The 21646-nt window shown below is 29.4% G+C and overlaps 7 protein-coding genes across 7 annotated transcripts; 2 read left to right on the top strand and 5 right to left on the bottom strand.

Moving 5' to 3' along the window:
• Positions 1 to 98: 98 nt before the first annotated feature.
• On the bottom strand, positions 99 to 448 carry BX663DRAFT_155163 (uncharacterized protein). Its single transcript, XM_051521618.1, has one exon. The coding sequence runs from the start codon at positions 348 to 350 to the stop codon at positions 144 to 146; it is 207 nt and encodes a 68-aa protein (XP_051380373.1). The 5' UTR covers positions 351 to 448; the 3' UTR covers positions 99 to 143.
• A 2049-nt stretch (positions 449 to 2497) lies between these two features.
• BX663DRAFT_532329 (uncharacterized protein) lies at positions 2498 to 3450 on the top strand (the record flags this gene model as incomplete). Its single annotated transcript, XM_051530448.1, has 5 exons — positions 2498 to 2579; positions 2633 to 2687; positions 2812 to 2999; positions 3070 to 3234; positions 3404 to 3450. 5 exons carry the CDS (start codon positions 2498 to 2500, stop codon positions 3448 to 3450), a joined length of 537 nt encoding a protein of 178 aa, XP_051380372.1.
• A 728-nt stretch (positions 3451 to 4178) lies between these two features.
• On the bottom strand, positions 4179 to 6381 carry BX663DRAFT_517419 (major facilitator superfamily domain-containing protein). The gene is made up of 2 exons (XM_051528718.1): positions 5966 to 6381; positions 4179 to 5854 (listed from the first exon to the last, which is right to left on the bottom strand). The coding sequence occupies exons 1-2, from the start codon at positions 6221 to 6223 to the stop codon at positions 4493 to 4495; spliced, it is 1620 nt and encodes a 539-aa protein (XP_051380371.1). The 5' UTR covers positions 6224 to 6381; the 3' UTR covers positions 4179 to 4492.
• A 926-nt stretch (positions 6382 to 7307) lies between these two features.
• On the bottom strand, positions 7308 to 10318 carry BX663DRAFT_458515 (uncharacterized protein). The gene is made up of 6 exons (XM_051523903.1): positions 9035 to 10318; positions 8789 to 8980; positions 8583 to 8678; positions 8495 to 8518; positions 8220 to 8438; positions 7308 to 8154 (listed from the first exon to the last, which is right to left on the bottom strand). The coding sequence occupies exons 1-6, from the start codon at positions 10074 to 10076 to the stop codon at positions 7370 to 7372; spliced, it is 2358 nt and encodes a 785-aa protein (XP_051380370.1). The 5' UTR covers positions 10077 to 10318; the 3' UTR covers positions 7308 to 7369.
• Positions 10319 to 10849: 531 nt separating this feature from the next.
• On the bottom strand, positions 10850 to 13090 carry BX663DRAFT_544856 (uncharacterized protein). Its single transcript, XM_051530910.1, has 6 exons — positions 12893 to 13090; positions 12703 to 12762; positions 12566 to 12641; positions 11666 to 12482; positions 11489 to 11589; positions 10850 to 11409 (listed from the first exon to the last, which is right to left on the bottom strand). Exons 1-6 carry the CDS (start codon positions 13034 to 13036, stop codon positions 11147 to 11149), a joined length of 1461 nt encoding a protein of 486 aa, XP_051380369.1. The 5' UTR covers positions 13037 to 13090; the 3' UTR covers positions 10850 to 11146.
• Positions 13091 to 13719: 629 nt separating this feature from the next.
• BX663DRAFT_517399 (clustered mitochondria-domain-containing protein) lies at positions 13720 to 18218 on the bottom strand. Its single transcript, XM_051528717.1, has 10 exons — positions 18083 to 18218; positions 17947 to 18016; positions 17815 to 17876; positions 17562 to 17733; positions 17342 to 17479; positions 15810 to 17257; positions 14608 to 15690; positions 14421 to 14546; positions 14144 to 14359; positions 13720 to 14081 (listed from the first exon to the last, which is right to left on the bottom strand). The coding sequence occupies exons 2-10, from the start codon at positions 18011 to 18013 to the stop codon at positions 13803 to 13805; spliced, it is 3591 nt and encodes a 1196-aa protein (XP_051380368.1). The 5' UTR covers positions 18014 to 18016; positions 18083 to 18218; the 3' UTR covers positions 13720 to 13802.
• A 2437-nt stretch (positions 18219 to 20655) lies between these two features.
• Positions 20656 to 21576, top strand: BX663DRAFT_488325 (uncharacterized protein; the record flags this gene model as incomplete). The annotated part of the gene is made up of 1 exon (XM_051524807.1): positions 20656 to 21576. One exon carries the CDS (start codon positions 20656 to 20658, stop codon positions 21574 to 21576), a length of 921 nt encoding a protein of 306 aa, XP_051380367.1.
• Positions 21577 to 21646: the final 70 nt, after the last annotated feature.

Below are 21646 nucleotides of genomic sequence, written 5' to 3'. Positions count from 1 at the left end.
TTATTATTGTTTTTAATCTCGATTGCCGTTCATATAAAAGGGGGGGGGAAATAAGGAAGTTCCCATCGGTGAGTTCTTTCCGGGATGAATAAGCTCAATTTTTATTTTATTTTATTTTTTCACTTTAGGCAAGTTACACTGATTTAATCAAAATGTTGTATAGAAAGCCTAACATTGACTTGTTTAATCCAAAATAATAAAAACAGCAACAACAATGATGCAATATTTTTATATGTATTTTTGAGGCAAGTGTATAAATTGTTTATAAAGTAAACAATAATAAATGCAATATCAAAAGGAAAAAAAAGCTTAATTATGACAAGGCTCAATTTTGAAGGCTCGTGCACCATTTTACAAACAAAAAGAAAGAAAAAGCTTGTATTACATTCATCTTTCAAGCATTGGGGGAGGGGAGAAAGACAATTTTATTATACTTGTATACATGTTTTATAAGATAAAATATCTATATTTATAACATGACATAGCGTTATCTATATTGTATGACATCAAGCTTCATATAAAAATAACCATTTTAGAAGAAATAACATGCTAAGGAATATTTTACCTTCCTTCCTACACCCCTTTCCTCCCCCCAAAAAAAAATCTTTTTCTTCTTCCCTAAATACTATTCAAGTAATAACAGAGAAGACACTTTATTTTATTTATTTATTTCAATATAAATATATGTGTTTGTCTTTGTGTTGGTATGTGTAAATTTAAAGAAATGTGATTATACATTTATATAGAAAGTAAAGTGGAAAAAAAAAAAAGGAAATTAAGGTACCAAAAAAAACACTTGTATAGAAATACATATAAATATTACAAAAAAGGGTTATATCATTGGCAATTAGAAACGTCATACAGTAATAGAATCCTTATGAATATATATCAATTTACTAGTTAGAAACTTGTTTGATACTGATTATATACAGTATTAATTTTGACTAAAACAATAGAATAAAACTTTCAATGAATAAAACTTTCAATGAATAAAACTTTCAATGGCTTGCTTGATACATTTACTGTTTGTTGTGGTGGAATTGTCAAATATACAATCCCAAAAGAAAGGAGCAGATAGAGAAGAAAATGAATTAAGAGAAAGGAGCAGATAGAGAGGAAAATGAATTAATAGAAAAGCGTCATAAGCTTTTAAAATAATTATCTCCAAGTTTGATTCAATCATGTTATTGTACAAATACTTGAAGTATTCAATTTATATGCCATAAAACATCTTGTATCTCTTTTTTGGTTATTACACCCCGTAATCTAACATATTCATGAATACAAAGTTCATCTGAAAACGAACTATTATTACTACTTTATAACTGTAATTAATAGTACCAACTATATCAAGCAAATGAGCAATTATTTCCCATATTCTACCCTAATACTATTTTTCATTATTCTGTGAAGATGTCTATCTACAAATATCTTTATTGAATATTGTGTAGGTATTTTTTTTTCTTTAACTACTTTGTAACTAATGAATTGTAAACACAGTATATTTCAACAAAGGAAACATCATTTAATATCAAATATCCAAGAATAACGTAAACTATTTTAGCTATTTTCTTTTGAAAAGAGACTATACTATTCTTTATATATAAAACAGAAATATTCTAGAATTGTATAGTTTCTCTTCCATGTAAATGTATTTTATAGGCAACTATAACATTTAAAGAAAAAAGTTCTTTTAATCCTACTCCTATTTTGAACTAGTGATGTTTGATATCCCGTCTTGATGTCTTTAGGTTTCTTTGAATATTCGACAGTCAAATGCTCATGATGCATTGTATTAATAGTCATCTTTTCTTTCTACTAGTTGTTTACACTCATAGTTCTATAATAAATGGCATTCATTCTTAACCATTTATCTCCCGCCTCTTCCCACCTCAATTTTTTTTTTAAAAAAAAAAAAAAAAAAAAAAAAAAAAAAAAAAAAAAAAAAAAAAAAGAACCATTCAAGTTGTGACCACCGTATTATATTATTCTTTTTTTATTTAACCTTTTGATTCTTAATTACACAAAATCTATATTGACAAGTCGTGTAACTCCTTTCATTTTTTTTTCTTTTTTTTTTTTTTACGGAAAACCTTGAATCAGCAAAACCGATAAAAAAGTGAGGCAGAGAAGGAGAGTGAGTGAGTGAGTGAGTGAGTGAGTGAGGAAAAAAAAAAATATAACCTGATTATTAGAAATTTTACTCTATAATATCCGTGCACAACAAAAAAAAGACACATATAAATAAAAGAAATCTTATTTAACTTGACTATTGTCCTTAGTGAAAATAAACAAAATAATTTAAAAATATTAACTTTTAGTTGCTTTCTCTTTGTCTTCTTTCTCTCTCTTTCTCTTTAACTTTATATTTCTCTTCATGTCTAATTCAGTGCAACAAACTCAGGTTAATCATCAGCCGTATGAAATGATGAATCCAGTTCTTTATCAACAGCAACAGAATTCTGATCATTATATAATTCAACAACAAAATTATTTAATGCCTCAACAACTTCAACATTTGCGTCATGTTCAAGAGCAAGATGTTATTCAGCAACAAAGAGCAAGACTTTATCAACAAAGTAAGAAAGAGGATCTGATATTTGTTATATATATTAACCATCTTTTTTCCTAGTGATGATGTACCAACAGCAATCAACTAATTTGAATAATGATTCAGTTGACTACATGTCATTACAAACAAGTTATCCTGATTATTCATCATGTATAACTGAACCAACTTCATCTACAAGGTATAATTTTCATATTCATTCATTGAAAACTTACATGTATTCTCATGCTTGTTTTCGTTAGTCAATCTTATCAAAATGAAGAAAAGCCAATTAGCAAAGCACAAAAAAGGGCTGAGCATAATGCCATTGAACGTGCTCGTCGTGAATCCCTTAATACTAAATTTCAACAACTTGCTCATTCTTTACCAAACTTACAAAATGATCGTCGTCCTTCTAAAGGAACCATTATTGAACGTACTCTTGAATATGGTAATCTTTTTTTTACCACCCTCTTAAATAAATATATGAGTCTATCTTAATCATTAACAAATAATATTAGTAAGACAGACGGTACAGAAAGAAGAAAATCTTAAAAATGAAATTGATAGGCTTCGTCAAGCAAATGAAGAATTAATATCAAAGATGACAAGTCAACATTTTAATCACTATGAAGAAGACAATGATGACAAAATCTCAACAACACCTGAATGTGATGATAATTTCAGTAGCCAATCCTCTGTTACTTCAATCTCTTCACAACCGATGTATTCTTCCTTTATAACACACCCATCATCTAACAATAACATAAGTTCTCTTATAAAGCAGCAAAAAGGTAATCCATTCAATAATACATTAAAAAAAAAAACTTACTAACTATTTATATAAATGTCTAGAACCTTCTCCGTTTCTTATGAACAAAGGTATGATATACCATACATAATGCATTGTTTACTTATAAAAGAGAAGGATATTTGTATAATAGCTTCCAATGATACTCATTTCTAAGCTTTATATATTACATTCGTTTACTACTCTTTCTTTTTTTAAAAACATTCTTTAATTCTATTGTTTCCCTCAATACATATATTACTCATATCGACATACAAGTACATATATAATGACCAATTACACATAACAAGCATTGATTGCAAACCCTCTTTTTATTTAAATGCACAATGGCGTATATAGTCTTTCCTATCATTCTTATTTATATATAATACTGTATATCCCATTATGATTCTTATTTATATATACACATATTCTCTATTGATAACTTCTTCTCATACATATACGCATACACTCGCACTCACACTCACACTCACGCACACGCACACGCATACATACACACACACACACATACACACACACACACACACTCTCTCTCTCTACTCTCTTTTATATCTTCTTCATGCATCATATATATTTGCTTCAAGTATAATAATAAAGTTACTATGGATATACAAGAGTTGTACAAGTCCATGAGGAATTGGCATGTATTCGTGATACGTTTTATGAATGTGTCTCGGGATCTTCCCGTATCATTATTATTATAGTAACATAAACTAATTAAAAAAGACATATTCATTATGCTGAATAATATCAGGCAACATTTAAAATCTTTATAACATGCTTAAAGAAACTAATCAATTTACTTGAAAAGGTATTCATGTATAATTGTTCATTTATTTGTTTATTATTAACAAGCTTTGTATATATATATGTATAAGGTGTATAGTGATATATATTCATATATTTATATGTGCATATAAAAGGGGATGTGGTGGTGGTGGTAGGGATATTTATATATGTATATATGTGTATATGTATGTATATGTATATATGTATGTGTATATTATATTATATTATATTGTATGTTATATTTGAGTCTAAAAGGTAAGCTATAGTACATGCTCTGCTTTGTTTTGCTTTGCTTTGCTTTGTTTCTTTTTTTTTAAAAAAATAAAAATAAAAAAAAAGAACATTTAACTTTCTTGTTCTTTCATTTCAAGAGCTACTCTTTCCATACGTGCTTTCCTCCAACGAGGACCAAACTTTAATAGCACAGGAATTAAAATATTAGATGCAATACAAATGAGACCAATAATGGTAAAAATCCATCCAGCGCCTACACCTTGAATACCGGGTTCTATACTCACAGTCGCAACGGCACCTAACAAACAACGGACTAAATTATTAGAGGCGGTAATGGTAGCACTTTTACCAGGGAAGAGGTCAACGGCCAATGTCTGAAAGACATTAAAGACGGATGTATTGGCAAATCCAACGATAAATTGTAATACAAGAATGACGGCAAGTGGGGCACGAATATAAAGCATCCAACCATAAAATAAGGTAATGACTTGGATTAAACCTGCATTTATCCAAACTGAACGAAGACGAGCTTTAAAGATGGGGAAATCGATGGGAAGTTTGCCTCGTGTTGTGTTTTCAAAACCAGATTGCTTTGCAATAATTCTAAAATCACGATTTAATAATCTACCTTCTACAAACGATCCTAGAACACAACCAACGCCCTGACATAAAAAGCAAAGACCGATTTGAATCTCACTCATGTTATAGATGAGTACAAACTGACTTGGAGTTGAGGTTAGGTAACAGTAATAAGTAGCATAATGAATTGCATTATAAATTAATGCGACTGCTATATCCTTTTCTAATAAATAAAGGAAAGGTTGAGTGACGTTTGGGATTTGAAGGAAACGACTTTTTTGATTTCCTTTATTTTCATGAATAATGGTTGAGCAACTATCATCATCAGCTATTACTGCTGTTGGTGTCGATTCTTTTTCCTTCTTGGCTGCCTTACGTCTTTGCCACCATTGATAAGGTGTTGGATTAGCATAACCAGAGCCATTGTTCACAAGAGATCTTAACGTCTCGGGCAAAAAGAGGAAAATGACAATGAAAAAAGAAGCACCCACTATTAATAAAATCCAAAAGATCCATCTCCATGAGAGATACTCTGCAATGATACCGCCTAAAACAGGTCCAATCACAGGTCCCAACATTTGACCCATTGAAAATATCCCAAAGTAGCCACCACGTTCTGAGGGGGTCGCAATGTCACCTACAACTCCCGCACCAATAGCAACTACAGAACTCGATCCAAACGCTTGAAGCATTCTCAAGATGAGTAAAACATAAAATTTAGGAGCTAATGCAAGACCAATACAGGAACCCATATAGACAACTAAAGTAGAGAGATAAACGGGTCGACGTCCCCAAAGATCAGCTAATGAACCCCAAAAGGAAGGTGAAATACCTTGAAATATCATATAGACTGTTACTGTTAAATTTACAAGTTCAGTCGTTGTGTTTAAATCCTATTACAATAATATAAAATTGTAAGCAATTTCTTTTTTTTTTTTTTTCCCTTTTTCTTTTTTCTTAAAAAAAATTTTTTTTTTTTTGGTATTATTATTATTATTACACACTTTTTGAATTGCATCTAATGCAGGAAAATAAATATTAGCAGAAAGTGGTGATACAATGCCAGCAAAACAACAAATAACGACAATTAATAGTTTAGTTTTCTTTGAAAAAGCTGAAAATGTCTCTAACGAATCTTTTGTCTTTTCTGCTGGTTGTTCCAAGTCTTGATCAAAAGCTGTCATTGTACTTTCCCGACTGCTGTGTAAACTATCATGTTCTTCTTCATGATTATTTTGTTGTTGTTCAATAGCTTGTGACATTCTTAAAGTAATTTTTATATGTCTGATCTTATTTAAGACGAATAGCGTTTAAATAAATAAGATTTATGTAATAATTATCATTGAACTTAATGAACCCTTAAACGACAAGAACAACAACAACAAAAAAAAAAAGGTCGAGTTTTTATATTATAAGGTCCATAAATTTTTTTACATAATTCCAAGACAAATTGTTCATATTTAGTAGTTGAGAAACGAAAACGATTCGGGATTAAATCTTCGAACTTTTTTTTTTTTTTTCTTCTTCTTCTTTTACTTGAACTGGATAGATATCTATAATAAAAAGATTAACGCTAATCATTTTAAAAAAATAAAAATAAAAATAAAAATGATATAATATTAAGAAAGAAAAAGAAAATTCTACCATCTTGATTTTATTAATAAGATAAAATGGTCTTTTAAAAAAAACATGAAATTATTATATTTGTATATATTATGTATTTATTCATATATTAAGTAGTAATAGTATGAAATGAAACAAACCCTCTTTATTTCTTTTTCTTTTTTTTTCCAGAAAATATAATAGTTTCTTCATTATTAAGCATCTAATAAATAAGTATGTAGTCGTACCTCTTCCTCCTGTCCTTTTTTTTTTATGCAGCTATAGTTTCCGGTTTATATAAAACTTTATGGTTGTCATAGTTATCTTATTTTACGTTAAAGTATATGTTTTTAATAAATATAGACGATTGTTAAACATTTTGAGCTCCATAATCTCGATTATTTCCATTTTTGGAATTATCATACATAGCCACTCTATCAACACGCCACTCTATACTATTTCCTTTTATCTTGTCTTTTATCTCTTTTCTCCACTTTTTTTTTTTTTATCAAAGCCAGTTCATATACAAATATTTATTATTTGTTATACCCCACAATAAACAAAAAATGAAAGCATTATTTGCACCACAAATCACTTTTTTTTTTTTTCTTTGTTACTCATTTTAAAGTTGACTGCTGTCATTAAACCCGTTTTATATTTAAAATTGTGTTACCTCACTCCTTTAGAAAAAAAAAAAAAAAAAAAAAAAAAAAAAAAAAAAAAAAAAAAAAAACTACATATATGGTTAGATAGAAATTATACCAAATATAGTAAACAATAAAATTATTATATAACAAGACTGTCAATTAATCTTCATCTTCAAAGAAAGAATCTAAACTTGCTAATTCTTCTATCATAAAAGTATCTTCTATTGAATGTCTATTGTTGTAATTAAGAGGATCTATAGAAGATTTTCTTGAAGAAATATCCTGAAAAGAGGGAGTCTTTACACAAATAGTAGATGATGACTCGGAAGAATTAAAATTCATAATTTCATCAGGGTCTTCGAATAAGGTACTAGAAGAAGGCATTGGCATTATTAAGCCTCCACCTGTCATCATTGTTATGCTACTGTTACTTGTTGAGTGTTGTCTTTTTATGCTTGATGCAGGTGAGGAAGTAGGCGTTGACTGACTTTTACGCATAAAAGAAGTAAAAAGGGAGGGAGAAGATGGTTTATCAACGTTATGATGAGCCCTTTTTTTAACAGTATTTTCAGTGACAGACTTTTGTTCATTATCAGGGTTGGTTAATATGGGTTCTGACATGATGATGGAAGGTCGAGTTGAGTTTTTCTCTTGCGCTTTATACGATTCTTGAGTAAAGATTAAATCATAGTTTTCGATTAAATCTTGTAGTAATCGTTGTGAATATCGTTCATGAAGACTTATGTTCGTTTCAATTTGCGGTCTCAAAAGGATATAACTAAATGTTTTTGCTATCGATATCGTACATTGTTGGGTATCCGTTTTAATCTCTTGGATTAATTTATGAAAATGTTGAAAAAGTAGCATCACAGTATGATAGTTTGATGTTGGTAATGTTGCAAGTAATTTGCTTATAGATGCCAATCGACTATTTTGGTCTTGATCTATAGTACGTGTACATTTCATATATGTGTATATAACAAAGAAATATATATTTTTTATAACTTACGATTAGAATATATTAATTTACAGGGCTCATATAATTCAAACGTGAATAAACATTGTGGCAATTCTAATAGATAAAGTCGTACGAGTGATGCAAGTAGTAAAAGATCAAATTTTTTCAACATATCTATAGTAAGCAGCTTTTTACTAGAAATATTAATTTCATCTCGAGCTGCATATACTCTATCCAATGGTAAATTGGCAGTCCATACAACGCTCTTTTCTGTATAAATAAAATGATGAACTCTTTCTCTTCTTTGTTATATATATATATCTTACCTTCATCATATAATTTTGAAAATCCTAAATTATATAATATATAAATTACATACATTAATATAAATATATGTATATGATGAAATAATACCTAATTCAATTAAAGTGATGCCTTGAGATATCAATTGTGGAACTAATGAATTTTGTACTCTTGTTACTTCTTCTAGTGGAACACCAAAAAGCTGATCTGTTTTAATATATAAAGAAGAGAAGAAAAAAAAATATATATGTATTTATATATTTATATATATACACATATAAAAAATAAATGACTATAATCTAAAGTAATTATTAAACCTTCAGTTATTCCAGTAAAGTAATTCTCATATAATATAGTTCGAGGACAAAACTGCCCTGTTCGATATTGTTCAACTATAAATTGAACATCTTTATCAGGCCTTAATGTTTCTTGATATAACATCATAGCATCAACTCTCTCTTTAGAATGCATAATTGAATGTGACATAAATTGAGACATACTAATAAATGCTATAAAGAATATAATAAATAATTATTATGTTTATAAAAGTAATTAATATATACCTTGTTTAATACTTTTAATTCGTTCAAATTCTAGAGCCTCCATCTCTTCATAATGAATAAGTAATATTTGTTCAGTCTGAGTACGTATCTTTTCTGCCTGTGTAATCGTCTTTCGATAGGCTTTATCTGCTTCCAACATTTCAATCATAAGATTCTCTCTTTTTGATTCTTGATTTCCCCATCGACTCAAGAATCCTGAAAATCTACCATTATTATTACTAGTACTACTATGACTACTACTAGTACTAGTACTATTTCTTTCTTCTAACTCGTCAGGTTTCTCTCCTTTATAATACATATCTTCATTATCGGACTTGATTAAAAAACGTATCTCCATCAAATTCTTAAGCACAACTTCTAATTCCTCTTCTTCTTTCATATCATTCTTCAAGATATTTAATATTTGATCCTTTGAATAAACTCTATTTTTTTCACTACCAACCAATGTATCAAACCAATTCCAAGCATAATCTCGAGTATCAAATTGTAACAAACTTCCAATTTGGATCTTTGTGGTATCATTGTTTTCAAACTTGAAGTCCGGGAAATGATTTAATATTAGTTTACACTTATTTTGATACATTGTTTTAGCTCCTTCCATCGTCTTCCAAGCTACATTGAATTGATTGAGTTGCTTCTCCACTGTCTCTTTAGATTGGAGGATGATACTTTCATATTGTTCAGTGAATTTCAAAAGAGGTTCAAGTGCTTTAGTCTCAATATGATCCGCAAGTTGTCTATACTCTTCTCCACATTCTGCACTTTCAGTTCGAATTATTTCAAAGCATTTCTTTAAACTGGCTCCAATATCATTTTCAAAGGGATTACTCTCGTTAAGTATTGATAAAGACACAAGTGTTGATGCATGGTTTCTTTCAGTTGTAATCCGTTGCTTCATATATTCTATTATTACCTTATTTTCTGTCATTGATTGTTGAAGCTTTGTATGAAGTACATTAAACCCCATGTTGAAATTAGGCATTGGATCTATAGAGGCTGTAGGTGACCAAAACGATGATTGAAATGAACAATGAGATGGCATGTTTTGATTAACACAGAAAATAATAATAATAATAATGATAAGGTGTTGAAATTAAATGATATATATACACATATATATCATGGACATTATTTAATTATTTGGCAACACAATGCATATTATTTTGTTGAAATAATAAACTGTTCATGCTCTCAGGATACATGAAAAATACGATTTGATTGGTTAATAATAATCATTCGTTGTTGTTGAAAAAAAACCGTTATTGTTTTTTAAAAAAATAAAATAAAATAAAATAAAAAAATTACATACTATTTACCTCATTTGTGTACAAAGTTGTATTGCCTAGTGACTGTCAGATCAGAAAAGGGGAGGGAGTAGTAAGGAAAACGTTTTTGATATAGTCAAAAAAAAAGAAAAAAAGAATTAAAATTCTATATAGAGTAAAATCCAAGAATCAAACAAACCATTTATTGCTCTGCTTACAATACAAAACCCTTCCCCCCCTCCTCAATATATACGCACTTGAATATTATCAAAATGCGTTATGCCTACTATTTTTTTATTTCTCTTGGATACTTATGCAAGAGAGATTTTTTTTTTTGTATCTCTGCCCAAGGTAGTTACTAATAGCAACATAGGAAGAAAGCAAAATTATTGCCTAGTCGACGTAGAGGGAAAACTGACGCACTTGTGATAAGATGAATAAATAATTTTGCTAGTAATTAACATGTGTTTTCCATTTCCTTATGACGTATAAAATAAACTACATAAACATATATTAATTATTACTGTTCCTATATTAATGAATCCTTTTTATATGCTTTCTCCTTTTGGGATCCGCAATTCGTATTGTCTATTTTATTTTATTTTTGTATATGTGCATGTATTCTTAAAAGAAAAAAAAAAGAAAGAAAAAGCTTTTGAACAAAGTGTAATTAGGGAGACATAAGGCATATTAAATCTAGAAAATAAGTGGGCCAAGATTAGGTCTCCTTTTACAAATAAATAAATGAATGAATATTTTATATATGCGTGTATATATTTATGTATCTATAAATGACTTGATATAAACAGGAAATAGATTTCTTCTCTATTATTATGGATGACAAGCTTTACTCTCCTCTTAGATGTCTGCTACTGTTACGAGTTTTACGAGGCTTTGACTGACATTTGGTGTTGTTTGTTATTGGAGATGTATTAATGAATTCAACAGGTATTAAGCCACGCATCATTTGATCAGATTCATTATTATTTATGTGATAGTCATTTCCATTTGTATTAGAACTCTGTTGCGAAGTATATCCACTATCATTGGACTTTTGGTATTTTGGTAATTTTCGTTCATTACCTATCATGTTTATTAGAAGAATAGAAGCTATTAGTATTATTAAGTTTTTTCTTTTCTTTATTTTATTTTATTTTATTTTTTTTTACTGTATTTATATTAGTATTACCTTTGACAGTATATGCATCTATTGATTCACTACCAGTACTACTACTATTTTCAGTTGAAATATCATTAGAACTAATATCAGCTATACCACCTCCATTAATGCTATTATATACATATATATATATATATTTTGTATTTATATTAAATATGCTGATATATAACATCATTGTTTAATTACCTTTCAGATGATAAAGTTTGCTTTGCCTTTTTTCTCATTCGACTTACCATTTGATTGGCAGCCTCTTGTTTAGCCTTAAAATCTTTTAAATATTCTTTATAATGCTTGTATTCCGGGGTTAATCGATATTTTTCAAGTGCAACTAAATATTTGTCCTTTGCTTTAGTAGCCATGCGTTCATAAGTTTGCTTTTGAACACAACTAAGCGCCTTCCATTTTTCACCTACAATTTTTGCTAGTTCAGCGAATGAAAGTTGCTGATCTTTTAACTCAGCACGAGAATCATTAGAGAACATGATATAAGCCGACGGTGGTTTGACAGGGGCATTTTGATCAGGTTTAGGATGTCGTCTATACTTTCGTTTTATAGGTACAGATTCATTCGTATCTGTTGAATCATGGTCATCTATTGAAGAAGAAATACTTGAATTACGAGATTTAACTAAGGAATTAGATACTGGATTGTTTCTCTTTTTATATGACTTGGAACTGTTGCTACTATGACTATTACTACTGTTAATACTCATATAAGCATGATTATCTGCAGTCGTAGCATTTCTTGAGGACTCTCCTCTTTGTTGATTCTTTAACTTTACAAAATACATATTAAAATCTTTGTTGTTGCTACTTTCAAAATCATTATTCATATTCTGGGGACTAGTGACAAACATCCTATTCGAATTATAAGTAGCCATCATATTATTATTATCCAGCATTGGATTTCCACCAGAAAAATGGTTTTTAAAGTTTGCATTGCTTGTTCCTGTCTCTTCTAATTTAACAGGAAGAATAGTCGAATTAAACTCAGAAGCATATTCTAATATGAATATAAATATACATATATATATATATGAATAAACAGAATAATATATAAAAAGATGCAAATACGTTATACATTACTTGGACTTGATATATTTGTAACAATAGGCTGATTCCTCGAAATGCCTTTTATCGTTGCAATTTCTCTTTGAATTAACTAATAAAAATAATTATTAGAGCGATAACGTTTATTATAACTTATTAGTGTAGTAGTATACCCTTCTATGACCACGTTTAATATTCATCACTGTCATATCTTCTTCTGTAATTTCTAATAACTTTATAAATATATATATATATGCATATATATATGTATGTATGTATGTATATATGTATGTATGTATATATGTATGTATGTATAAACATATTAAGAAATAATTTAACTGCTTTCTATACTTTACAACTTACTGAAATAATTGAATCAAATCCTTCAAATAAAAATGTATTTAAATATTGATCAAGATTTAAATAGTGTAAAAATTCATCTACACTTTGATATTTACATCGAAGTTGCATATATTCCGGTGGTAGTGTGTTATTATCAGTTTGCATCTTTAACTCTAATCTTTTCTTAATGGCAATTTTAAATCAAAAATAAAATAAAATAAAATAAAATAAAGAAAAAGAGAGAGATAAAGTTAACATTGTAGGTATTTATATAAATTATTGCTAGCTATTTTCCAAAAATGGTTTATATGAGATCATATTTTTAAAAAAAAAAAAAAAAAAAAAAAAAAAAAAAAAAGTTCTATTTGATAGTCCCAGCACCACCTACCTTTCTTTTATTTATTTATTTCTTTACTTACTTACTTAAAAAAGAAAGAATCCTCTTTTAGTAAGCTTATTGAAAGTATTATTATAATCATAGAGTTGATCGTATTATACTTGATCATCTTTTTTTTTTTTTTTTTTTTTTTGCTATTTTATATGAATTACTATCCTTGATAAATAAATATTCTTTTTTTTTTTTTTTTTTTTTTTTTGTACATATTGTCATTCTTCTAAACTTAGGAACATTGCTGGTATTCAATCTATCCTTTTGTAAATCGAAAATTTAGCCTTTATCGATCGATTTTCAGCATTGATGGGCAATTATAATTTTCAAATATAGAGAAAAATGCACAAAAAACTTCTAGATCTATGATGGAAGATTCTTTTGTTGACTAGATTTTATTTCTTCTTCTGTTACCCCTTTTTTCCTTATTTGTCAGTTTACTGAATTATCATCATGTACAAAAAAAGAAAGAAAAAAAATTTTTTTTTTTTTTTGATCTCATTTATTATTCCTAATATGATACAATACACAATTTATATATGCTTATTTATACTTTTTTTGGGACTTCTTCTTCCCCTTTTGTGAATTTTCTTTGTTTTCACCATTAATGTATTTTAAGAGTTGGTCAATGGGAAGTTCACCTTTAGGTTTTTCTGGAATTTTTACTTGTTTCCTTATAACTTCCGGTGTAGTAGTAGAAATTGTCTTGTTAGTATTTACTTGTTGTTCTTCACGAGCACGTTGAGCCATGATAACAGCATTTGTAGTTAATTCTTTAAGCCATACATCACTATCTTTCGTACGAGGATCTTCTGGGCCAAGCTAATAGAATATGATATATAAATGAATGTATTCAAATACACACTTATATATGACTATCTTACCTTTTTCTCAAATATATCATATGCTATTCTTTCTGCTGCTAACGCTTTTGGAAAGTTTCCTTCCAGTGTATATGCCTTTGCAAGAACATGGTATCCAGTAGCAGTAAGAACATGATCTTTACCTAAAATATTCTCATGTGTATTACAGGCTCTTTCAAAGAATTTGGTACTATTAGGATAATCACGAAGTGATTGAAGCATAACACCAGTATTATTCTATCCAAATAAATAGATAAATAAATAAATATTGGTTTGTATAATCAAAACAATGACTTACATCAGCGGTGGCTGAATCAGGATGACCAGGGCCTACAAGAAGATCCCAATAGTATAATGCATGATGAACATAACGAAGTGCAAGCTTCGTACGACCAGCTGCATGTTCAAATAAGCCAAGATTTAACTATCATAATTATAAATAAACAATAATATGTACTTATTACTTTTTTTTTTTTTGTACTTACATAATGATGAATGGTTTCAGGATGATCAATACCACATGTTCTTTCAGCAGAAATAACAGCCTTGCGTTGAAGATCAAGAGCAGATTCACGATCTTCGTTATGATGATAAAGCATAGCTAAAGTAGCATAGCATTTACTTGTTTCGGGATGTAAGAAACCATATGTTTGCTCATGTAAAGCCAAGGATTCAAGTAAGAGTTCCAGACCCAGTTGTTGATGGCCTTGTGCAATACTCATTTTACCTGCTTCAAATGTTTCTTCAGCAAAGACACTTCGAGATGAAGCTTGCTTCACAGTAGGCATCAAATTATAAATATCTTCTGGAATAAAAGTCGTTGTACGTCTTTTAGGGCGTTGATTGATTTCTTGAAGTTGTCTCTGGTGCTTCTTTGATTTCTTGTTACGACTATTTATTTGTTCTTGTTTTTTACGATTGAAGGCTGCATCTTCAGCAGCAAACGCGGTTCGTTCTTCTTCACTATAAGGTTCAGTACGATAATCACGAGCACTAATTTGAATACCAACGCGAATACAAAGTTCACGAAGTGTAGGTAAGAAACGAAGTTGTTCAAACGCAGTCTCTTCTAGCTTATAGCGGAAACGAAGCAACACTTGTTGAATGACAAGCTTCTTTAATCCTACAGGTGTGATTTGAGCCCATTCAAAGTCATTTCGGTTTGTACCTTCAGGTAATACAGGACTAGGTTTCAAATTAAATGAGGATCCAAGTAAACAATTCAAGAAATGGGAAATGCAAAGACTAGTTTCTTCTGGAGAACACTTTGAGAGGTATTTGCGAAGAAGACGCTTAGAGACACGAACGATCATTTCTTGGATAATTAACTTATGAATATAATCAATACGCTTGTCTTTGTTGACAGAAACGAGTTCAGCAAGTTTACCAAGATAACGCATATTAATACCACGACGATGCATTGTCTTTGTAAGTGCGTCACCATCTAGGGGTGTAACTGCATATGAAGCAAAATCAAGAACAAGGCTTGGTACAATTTCGTTAATTAAGAACTGAGAAGCTTCACGAATAATTTCTTCCTCTTTCTTTGTTTGTTCATTTTCAGGTTGCTTGGCGCTGGTGAAAACATCAGGATTAAAGGTAAGATTAAATTCATTAACGTCAATCTTGATCTCTTCTTCTTCCTCTTTTTCTTTTGCTTTTTCTTTTTCTGTTTCATTTTCAGTACCAGAATCTTCATTTTCTTTTGAGAGTCAGCAGATGTGATACTAGATTTAGCTGCTTCTTTTTCATTTTTAATTTCATCCGTCTTTGCTTTTACCCATTGTCTAAACTTGTGCTCCCAAAACAAGCTCATCAACTCTGGTCTTAATAAAGTCATCTTGTGAGGATAGGCAGGCTTACTATCCTTTTCAATACATTCATTTTCTTGAAAGATGATATCAACAGGACATAATCTGTAAAGATCCAACATATAGCGACGACCATCTGCACCAAGCAGTCCTTTAGTTTCTTGAGAGGTATAGAGTTGAGATTCATCCCCTTTTCCATCTATGACGGTATGTTCTGATAAATGAAGTGATTTAGCTATATCTTTGCCAATACACTCATGGAAAATAGGATCAGCAGAAATCTGATCACCGTTATCGATAGAGCCATAGATAATGGAATTTTCATCTTGTCGACGGAAGATACCTGGAACGATACTCTGAGCAACGATACGAATACCTTTATAGTCCACAATTGCATTTGCCAATGTATACAAGCCATCGGCATCAATACTATTTAATATCTTGACACCCTCCAAATCCTTACTTACAGCTACATGAGCAGCTTCATCTCCACCCAATGTTTCAAAAGTGCTTCGACTATCATTGCCTTTACTGAAAAAGATATTATTATAAACATACATATGTGATTCTTCTGGTTCAAGTGGGTTTAAAGGAATCACAGAGCCATCTACAACAGCCATAGCACCGCGAATAGCAGCTTCTGTAAACTCAGCTTGAACTTTTGTAATTAAACGTTCACGTAAAACTCTTTCCTGCAAAACAGTCTTGGGCAATTCACGATGCGATTGAATCTCATCATTCCAGTCACGAAGACTTTCAACAGCGTCAGATCCAGCAATCAAATAAGTCTCGCAGGGTCTTGAAGCATCATAGAGGTGCTGAGGTGCCTCAACAGCCCAAGGATAATTAGGACAGTAGGTGTTAACAGGAAGTACTTCAAGCATATGATGGTGGGTGATGAAGTCTTGTAATTCGACAAATCTAGTAGCAAATAAAGGAGAAATTTTCTGTAATAATGTGATTAGTGAATGAGCAAAAGCACGTTTAGTTTGTCTAGGAGAGGGATCAAAATTAAAATGGGTAGAGTTGTTGACAAAGAAACCTTTAGTAGAAGCTGTAATATGAACGACTTCACCTTCTAATGTTGTAATAGTCAAATAAAGAAGATCTCCTTTTAATTTTTGTTGATGAGGAACAGGATTCCATCCTGAAAGAGCTAAGCTTTTAATACATTCAGGGGCAACTCTTTTGAAATCGGAAGGAACTATTTTTGAAAGCTGTGAACGCTCTTCGATGTTTAAATCTGTAAAAACGTGCTTGGGGACAGGTTCGTCGGAAAATAAATCATCCATCTTCTTATCAGCATCATTTATAATCTCCTCATCTAGAAAATAATATTTGCATTATTGTTACTCATTATTGCTGGTTTTTTTTTTATTGTCCACTCCGTTTCTAAATATATATTTACCAATTTCTCCAGTGATAGCTGTCAAGAATGAAATAGCAGGGTCAATACCAATACTAGAAGGATCAGGTTTATAAGGGCCAGCCAATAAATCACGAAGACGATTAATATGAAGTCTAACATCACGTTCAGTATATGTGTCTATAATTAAAAAAAAAAAAAAAAAAAAAAAAAAAAAAAAATCAATATAACACTCTTATATAATAATCATATTCAAACAAACCTTCAATCAAATCAAGTTCACTCTCTGATGTTAAACCTTCAATTTCACCAAGCTCTAAATAATCATTAATTCTCTTTCCTTCAAAAGCCAAATAGAAACATGAATTGGCGCAAGTTTCAGGGGATTCCATGATGGATTGTTTTATATCTTGAATTGCTTCACGAGGACTTGCCTATTTAAAAAAAAAAAAAAAAAATACAGGTTAGAAAAAAAAATCATCTCTTGTATTTCTATTTCGATATATTTGACTTACAATGATTTTAATACTTTTTCCATCTGGTAACTTTACGTTTAACTGGTAAGGTTCTTCGACAACTAATATATGTTATTATCATTATTGTTTCTATTTGTTTATTTTAACTGAAATCATTAAAGTAGTAATTACCTTCTTCAGGAGTTTGTTTCTCGACATTATCTGTCAATTGTTGTTCCTTTTCTTGTTTGTCGGTCATTTACTAATGGAGAAGAGTTATTATAAAAATATTTGACATACGCGTGTATTACTAAAATAGATAGCTTACTTTTAGAGAAATATGTGTATATCTAAGTAAATATAAAAATGTATATGCCTATATATATATATATGTGTGTGTGTATCTATACTCTATATAAATTAATGTAGGCAATAAAAGAAATAAGTAAGTCTTAAAAAAAAAAGAAGAGAAAAAAAAAAGTTTATAAACTAGGGGTGGTAACTTGCTCAAAGAAAAAGAAATAAAATAGCTGTGATCTGGGTTTAGAAAAAATGCTATTTATTTTTACAAATGCTGGAAAAAAATAAATAATAATAATATTAAAAAAAAAAAGACGATAAATAAGGTCTTTCATTCCCAAACAAAGTTATTTAACAAGAGGCTTTGAATATACACAAAATTCAATTAGAGAGCATTTTCATTTTTAACTTGACTTTTTTGTATCCAAAAGATGAAGTTTAACCTTCATTTTTCTTTTTTCTTAAAAATGAAAGAAAAGTATTACAAGGCTATCCCCAGTTTACGCTCAAATTTTTGGCATAAAAAAAAAAGAGGGGCATTCGCTCTTTGAACCCTGGTAAAATGGTATAGCTCAGTTATTTTATTTTATTTTTTTATGTTAAAGGATAGAAGTTCTTATGAATTATAGCAAATCTATTACAATGCTGCTTCTTCTTTGTAGTACTATCCCTTCATTTATTATTATGTTAAGCTTTTGTTTATCAAAAATATAATTATTAAATGAATTGACATAAAATGGCATTTATCTTATTTGACTAGATCAATAAATAATAGAAAATAGTACATAAATTACATCTTTATCTTGCTGTCAGATTAAATATGAAGCATGTTTAATTCTTATAAAGTTTGAAACTATAAATCGTTTTAAATGGATTTAAAAAAAAAAAAAAAAAAAAAAAAAATAGTGAAATTAGAAATGTGTTACATGTTTATCAGATTCTCAATATGATTTTCAATTTCCTTATTTCTGTTTAGAATGATGTAATGTTTTTTTTTTCTTACATCACATGTAAGGATGATAGGTAATATACAGCAGATTTTGCTAGGAACAAACATATTCCTACATAATACTATACTTTTAAACGTCTCTGTTTGTAACAAAGGATACATTATAAATGACTCATAGATTGTCTTTCCTTTTAATTTTAGTTATGACCTATACTAAACTATCATTAGCAGAAGTAATAAATAATCAAGATTATATTCTTATCAGTAGGCTTAGATTTATTTGTTTTCATTATAGTAAATGATATTAACCTTTTGAGAAATTCCATATTTAAGTAAATGATAAGCACAAGATTAGACCCTAAGACATTATATTTATTTAAATATATATATATATTTTTTTTCTCTTTGCTGCCTTGTCAAAATCAAACCTATTTTATTCTTCAAGGGAAGTAAATCACTTTTTCCAACAATAATAAACAAAGATATAAACATACTATTTAAATGTATGTAATATGTAAAGTTTAAAGAGGAGGAAGGCTGTTATGCTCCTATTTCTATAAGCAGATTTCGTATAATATGCAAAAATGAGCTTTCAGATATGTCAATATAAACTTGAGCACTGACAATTAAAGGGATTTGAAACATATGATTATGCAATAGGAAACACCTTTTATAGTATTATAGTTTGATATTGCTCCTGATTATATGTTAAAAGTATTATCAGCTGACTGAAATAACATGAGGCATTTTATTGAAATACATGATGCAAAATAAATTATGAAAGAACATCTCTAATTTATGCCAGAAAATATAACTTGTAAAATACTATGTTACAGAATAGAGCAGAAGGTGTAAATAGAGAACATGTTTATATTCTCTATTATTTTTAAACATAAATACAAATAACGACCAATACACAGATTACGATAAACATCGTCAAAAAAAAAATAAAATAAAATAAAATAAAATAAAATAAAGAAAGTATATCCGAGATTTCTGTACCTGACAGGAAAAAAAAAAAAAAAAAAAGCTGAAACAATTAAAGTTCAGTAAATCATGGGATAATAAAGACGATACATATATATAGAGACATTTGAGACCATTTGTTTTCAAAATGTATCATTTACTTAAGAATACGTATTTAAAATTGGCTTTATAAAACAATATCATTTGTTCTTGTCATGCTTATTTATATCATTCTGTATATAATAAATGATATTGTTTAGTAATCGAAATCATCTTTACCATTATCTTTTAAGTCTTACCTGCAGGATAATAATAATAATAAGGATGTCGTCCAAATAAAAATTATTCCCAATTCGTGTGATTGAAAAAAAAAATGCCCTTTTAATTTAGCCAAACCAAGGAAAAATGGTTTTATAAACAAAAAATATTTTTTTTTTTTTTTGGTACAAAATACATATATGTAATCGCGTTAGCATCTCTTTCTTTTTATGGAGGGGGGGAGAGGAGGGAACATACTTGAATAAAAATGGCTGAGGGGCTACAAAAAAATTATAAATATTTCTTCTTTTCTTTTCTCTTTATAATATATTTCCTCTTATTTAATATAAATGCAATCTACTGATAATCTTAACAATAGAAGTGATCGTATCTTATTAACTTCTAGTAATAGTAGTTCTAGCAGTAGTATGTCCTCATCTGGAAAACCAATGTCAATATCTTCTATTATCGCTACTCCCCCTCCTTTATTCTCATCATCTCATAAATTATATCACAAGGAAGTATTAGAACGTAGAGCTTCTGCTCCAATTCATCCTTATAATTATTCACTAAGAAATCAAAATCCTTTGTTTCGTTCGCCACCTACTACGCCTGAAACTAAATTGTGGGAGTTGTCTAGACCAACGTCTCCATCATCTTCTATATCCTCATCATCACCCAAGAGATCTTCTTATTTGCATCAACATCAAGACTATTTCTTGCAAAAATATCAATCAGAGATACATCATGCTCATTTAATAATGAATAGAGATGATGAAGATGAAGTGATGGAAAGTCAAGAGGGTGAGCATCCTCCTTTAACACTACAGGAGCGTCGATTAAGGAACAAAGCAGCTTCAGCTAAATACCGTCAAAAGAAGAATCAACAACAAAATGAAATGAGATTAATGATCAATAGATTATCTGAACAAAATGCTGTTTTAGAACGTCAATTACAAGAAGTACGTCTTGAAAATGAAAGATTAAAGGCAACTACAGATAGGCTTAGAGGGAAAATAGTAGCGAAAAAAATGTTTAAAAAATGGATTGGAAGACGGTCAGTAGTAGATAATAACACATCATATACTTCACCTAATAATGATAATGATAATGATAATCAGCAGCAACTAAGTTACCCTACTATTGTGTCTAACACTACTCATGCAAAGCATCATCACTGCACATATCTTAACCTATCTTCGACAAATTGCATAAAAAATCATAATAGTCATGAATACAGTTCATCATCTATGAGCAGTGATAGTGATAATGATGGCCATATTAGTGCAATTATCGCTACTCTTTCTAGCGACCAAGATGAAAATGACGAGTTAGAAAGTTTAAGTTAAAGCTGCCTCATTTAGCATGTTTATATAATTTTTTCTTTTTTTTTTTTTCATTCTTTATTTTTCTCTTTTT

This window comes from Cokeromyces recurvatus (genome assembly GCF_025118155.1).
Source record: "Cokeromyces recurvatus strain NRRL 2243 chromosome Unknown BX663scaffold_23, whole genome shotgun sequence".
NCBI classification, from domain to species: Eukaryota; Fungi; Mucoromycota; class Mucoromycetes; order Mucorales; family Mucoraceae; genus Cokeromyces; species Cokeromyces recurvatus.
This window is presented reverse-complemented; position numbering and strand designations above follow the sequence as displayed.

What these genes read in the sequence shown, in the direction of transcription:
- BX663DRAFT_155163 (XM_051521618.1), bottom strand. Translation starts at nt 350, where the DNA reads ATGGTGCACGAGCCTTCAAAATTGAGCCTTGTCATAATTAAGCTTTTT.
- BX663DRAFT_517419 (XM_051528718.1), bottom strand. Translation starts at nt 6,223, where the DNA reads ATGTCACAAGCTATTGAACAACAACAAAATAATCATGAAGAAGAACAT. An exon ending in CATTAGATGCAATTCAAAAA is followed by an intron (nt 5,855 to 5,965) that starts GTGTGTAATAAT and finishes TTATTGTAATAG; the next exon opens with GATTTAAACACAACGACTGA.
- BX663DRAFT_544856 (XM_051530910.1), bottom strand. Translation starts at nt 13,036, where the DNA reads ATGCAAACTGATAATAACACACTACCACCGGAATATATGCAACTTCGA. An exon ending in TTAAACGTGGTCATAGAAGG is followed by an intron (nt 12,642 to 12,702) that starts GTATACTACTAC and finishes TATTTTTATTAG; the next exon opens with TTAATTCAAAGAGAAATTGC. An exon ending in CAAACTTTATCATCTGAAAG is followed by an intron (nt 11,590 to 11,665) that starts GTAATTAAACAA and finishes TGTATATAATAG; the next exon opens with CATTAATGGAGGTGGTATAG.
- BX663DRAFT_458515 (XM_051523903.1), bottom strand. Translation starts at nt 10,076, where the DNA reads ATGCCATCTCATTGTTCATTTCAATCATCGTTTTGGTCACCTACAGCC. An exon ending in AATTAAAAGTATTAAACAAG is followed by an intron (nt 8,981 to 9,034) that starts GTATATATTAAT and finishes TATTCTTTATAG; the next exon opens with CATTTATTAGTATGTCTCAA. An exon ending in TTCAAAATTATATGATGAAG is followed by an intron (nt 8,439 to 8,494) that starts GTAAGATATATA and finishes TTATTTATACAG; the next exon opens with AAAAGAGCGTTGTATGGACT.
- BX663DRAFT_517399 (XM_051528717.1), bottom strand. Translation starts at nt 18,013, where the DNA reads ATGACCGACAAACAAGAAAAGGAACAACAATTGACAGATAATGTCGAG. An exon ending in TGAACTTGATTTGATTGAAG is followed by an intron (nt 17,480 to 17,561) that starts GTTTGTTTGAAT and finishes TTTTAATTATAG; the next exon opens with ACACATATACTGAACGTGAT. An exon ending in AGCTATCACTGGAGAAATTG is followed by an intron (nt 17,258 to 17,341) that starts GTAAATATATAT and finishes ATTATTTTCTAG; the next exon opens with ATGAGGAGATTATAAATGAT.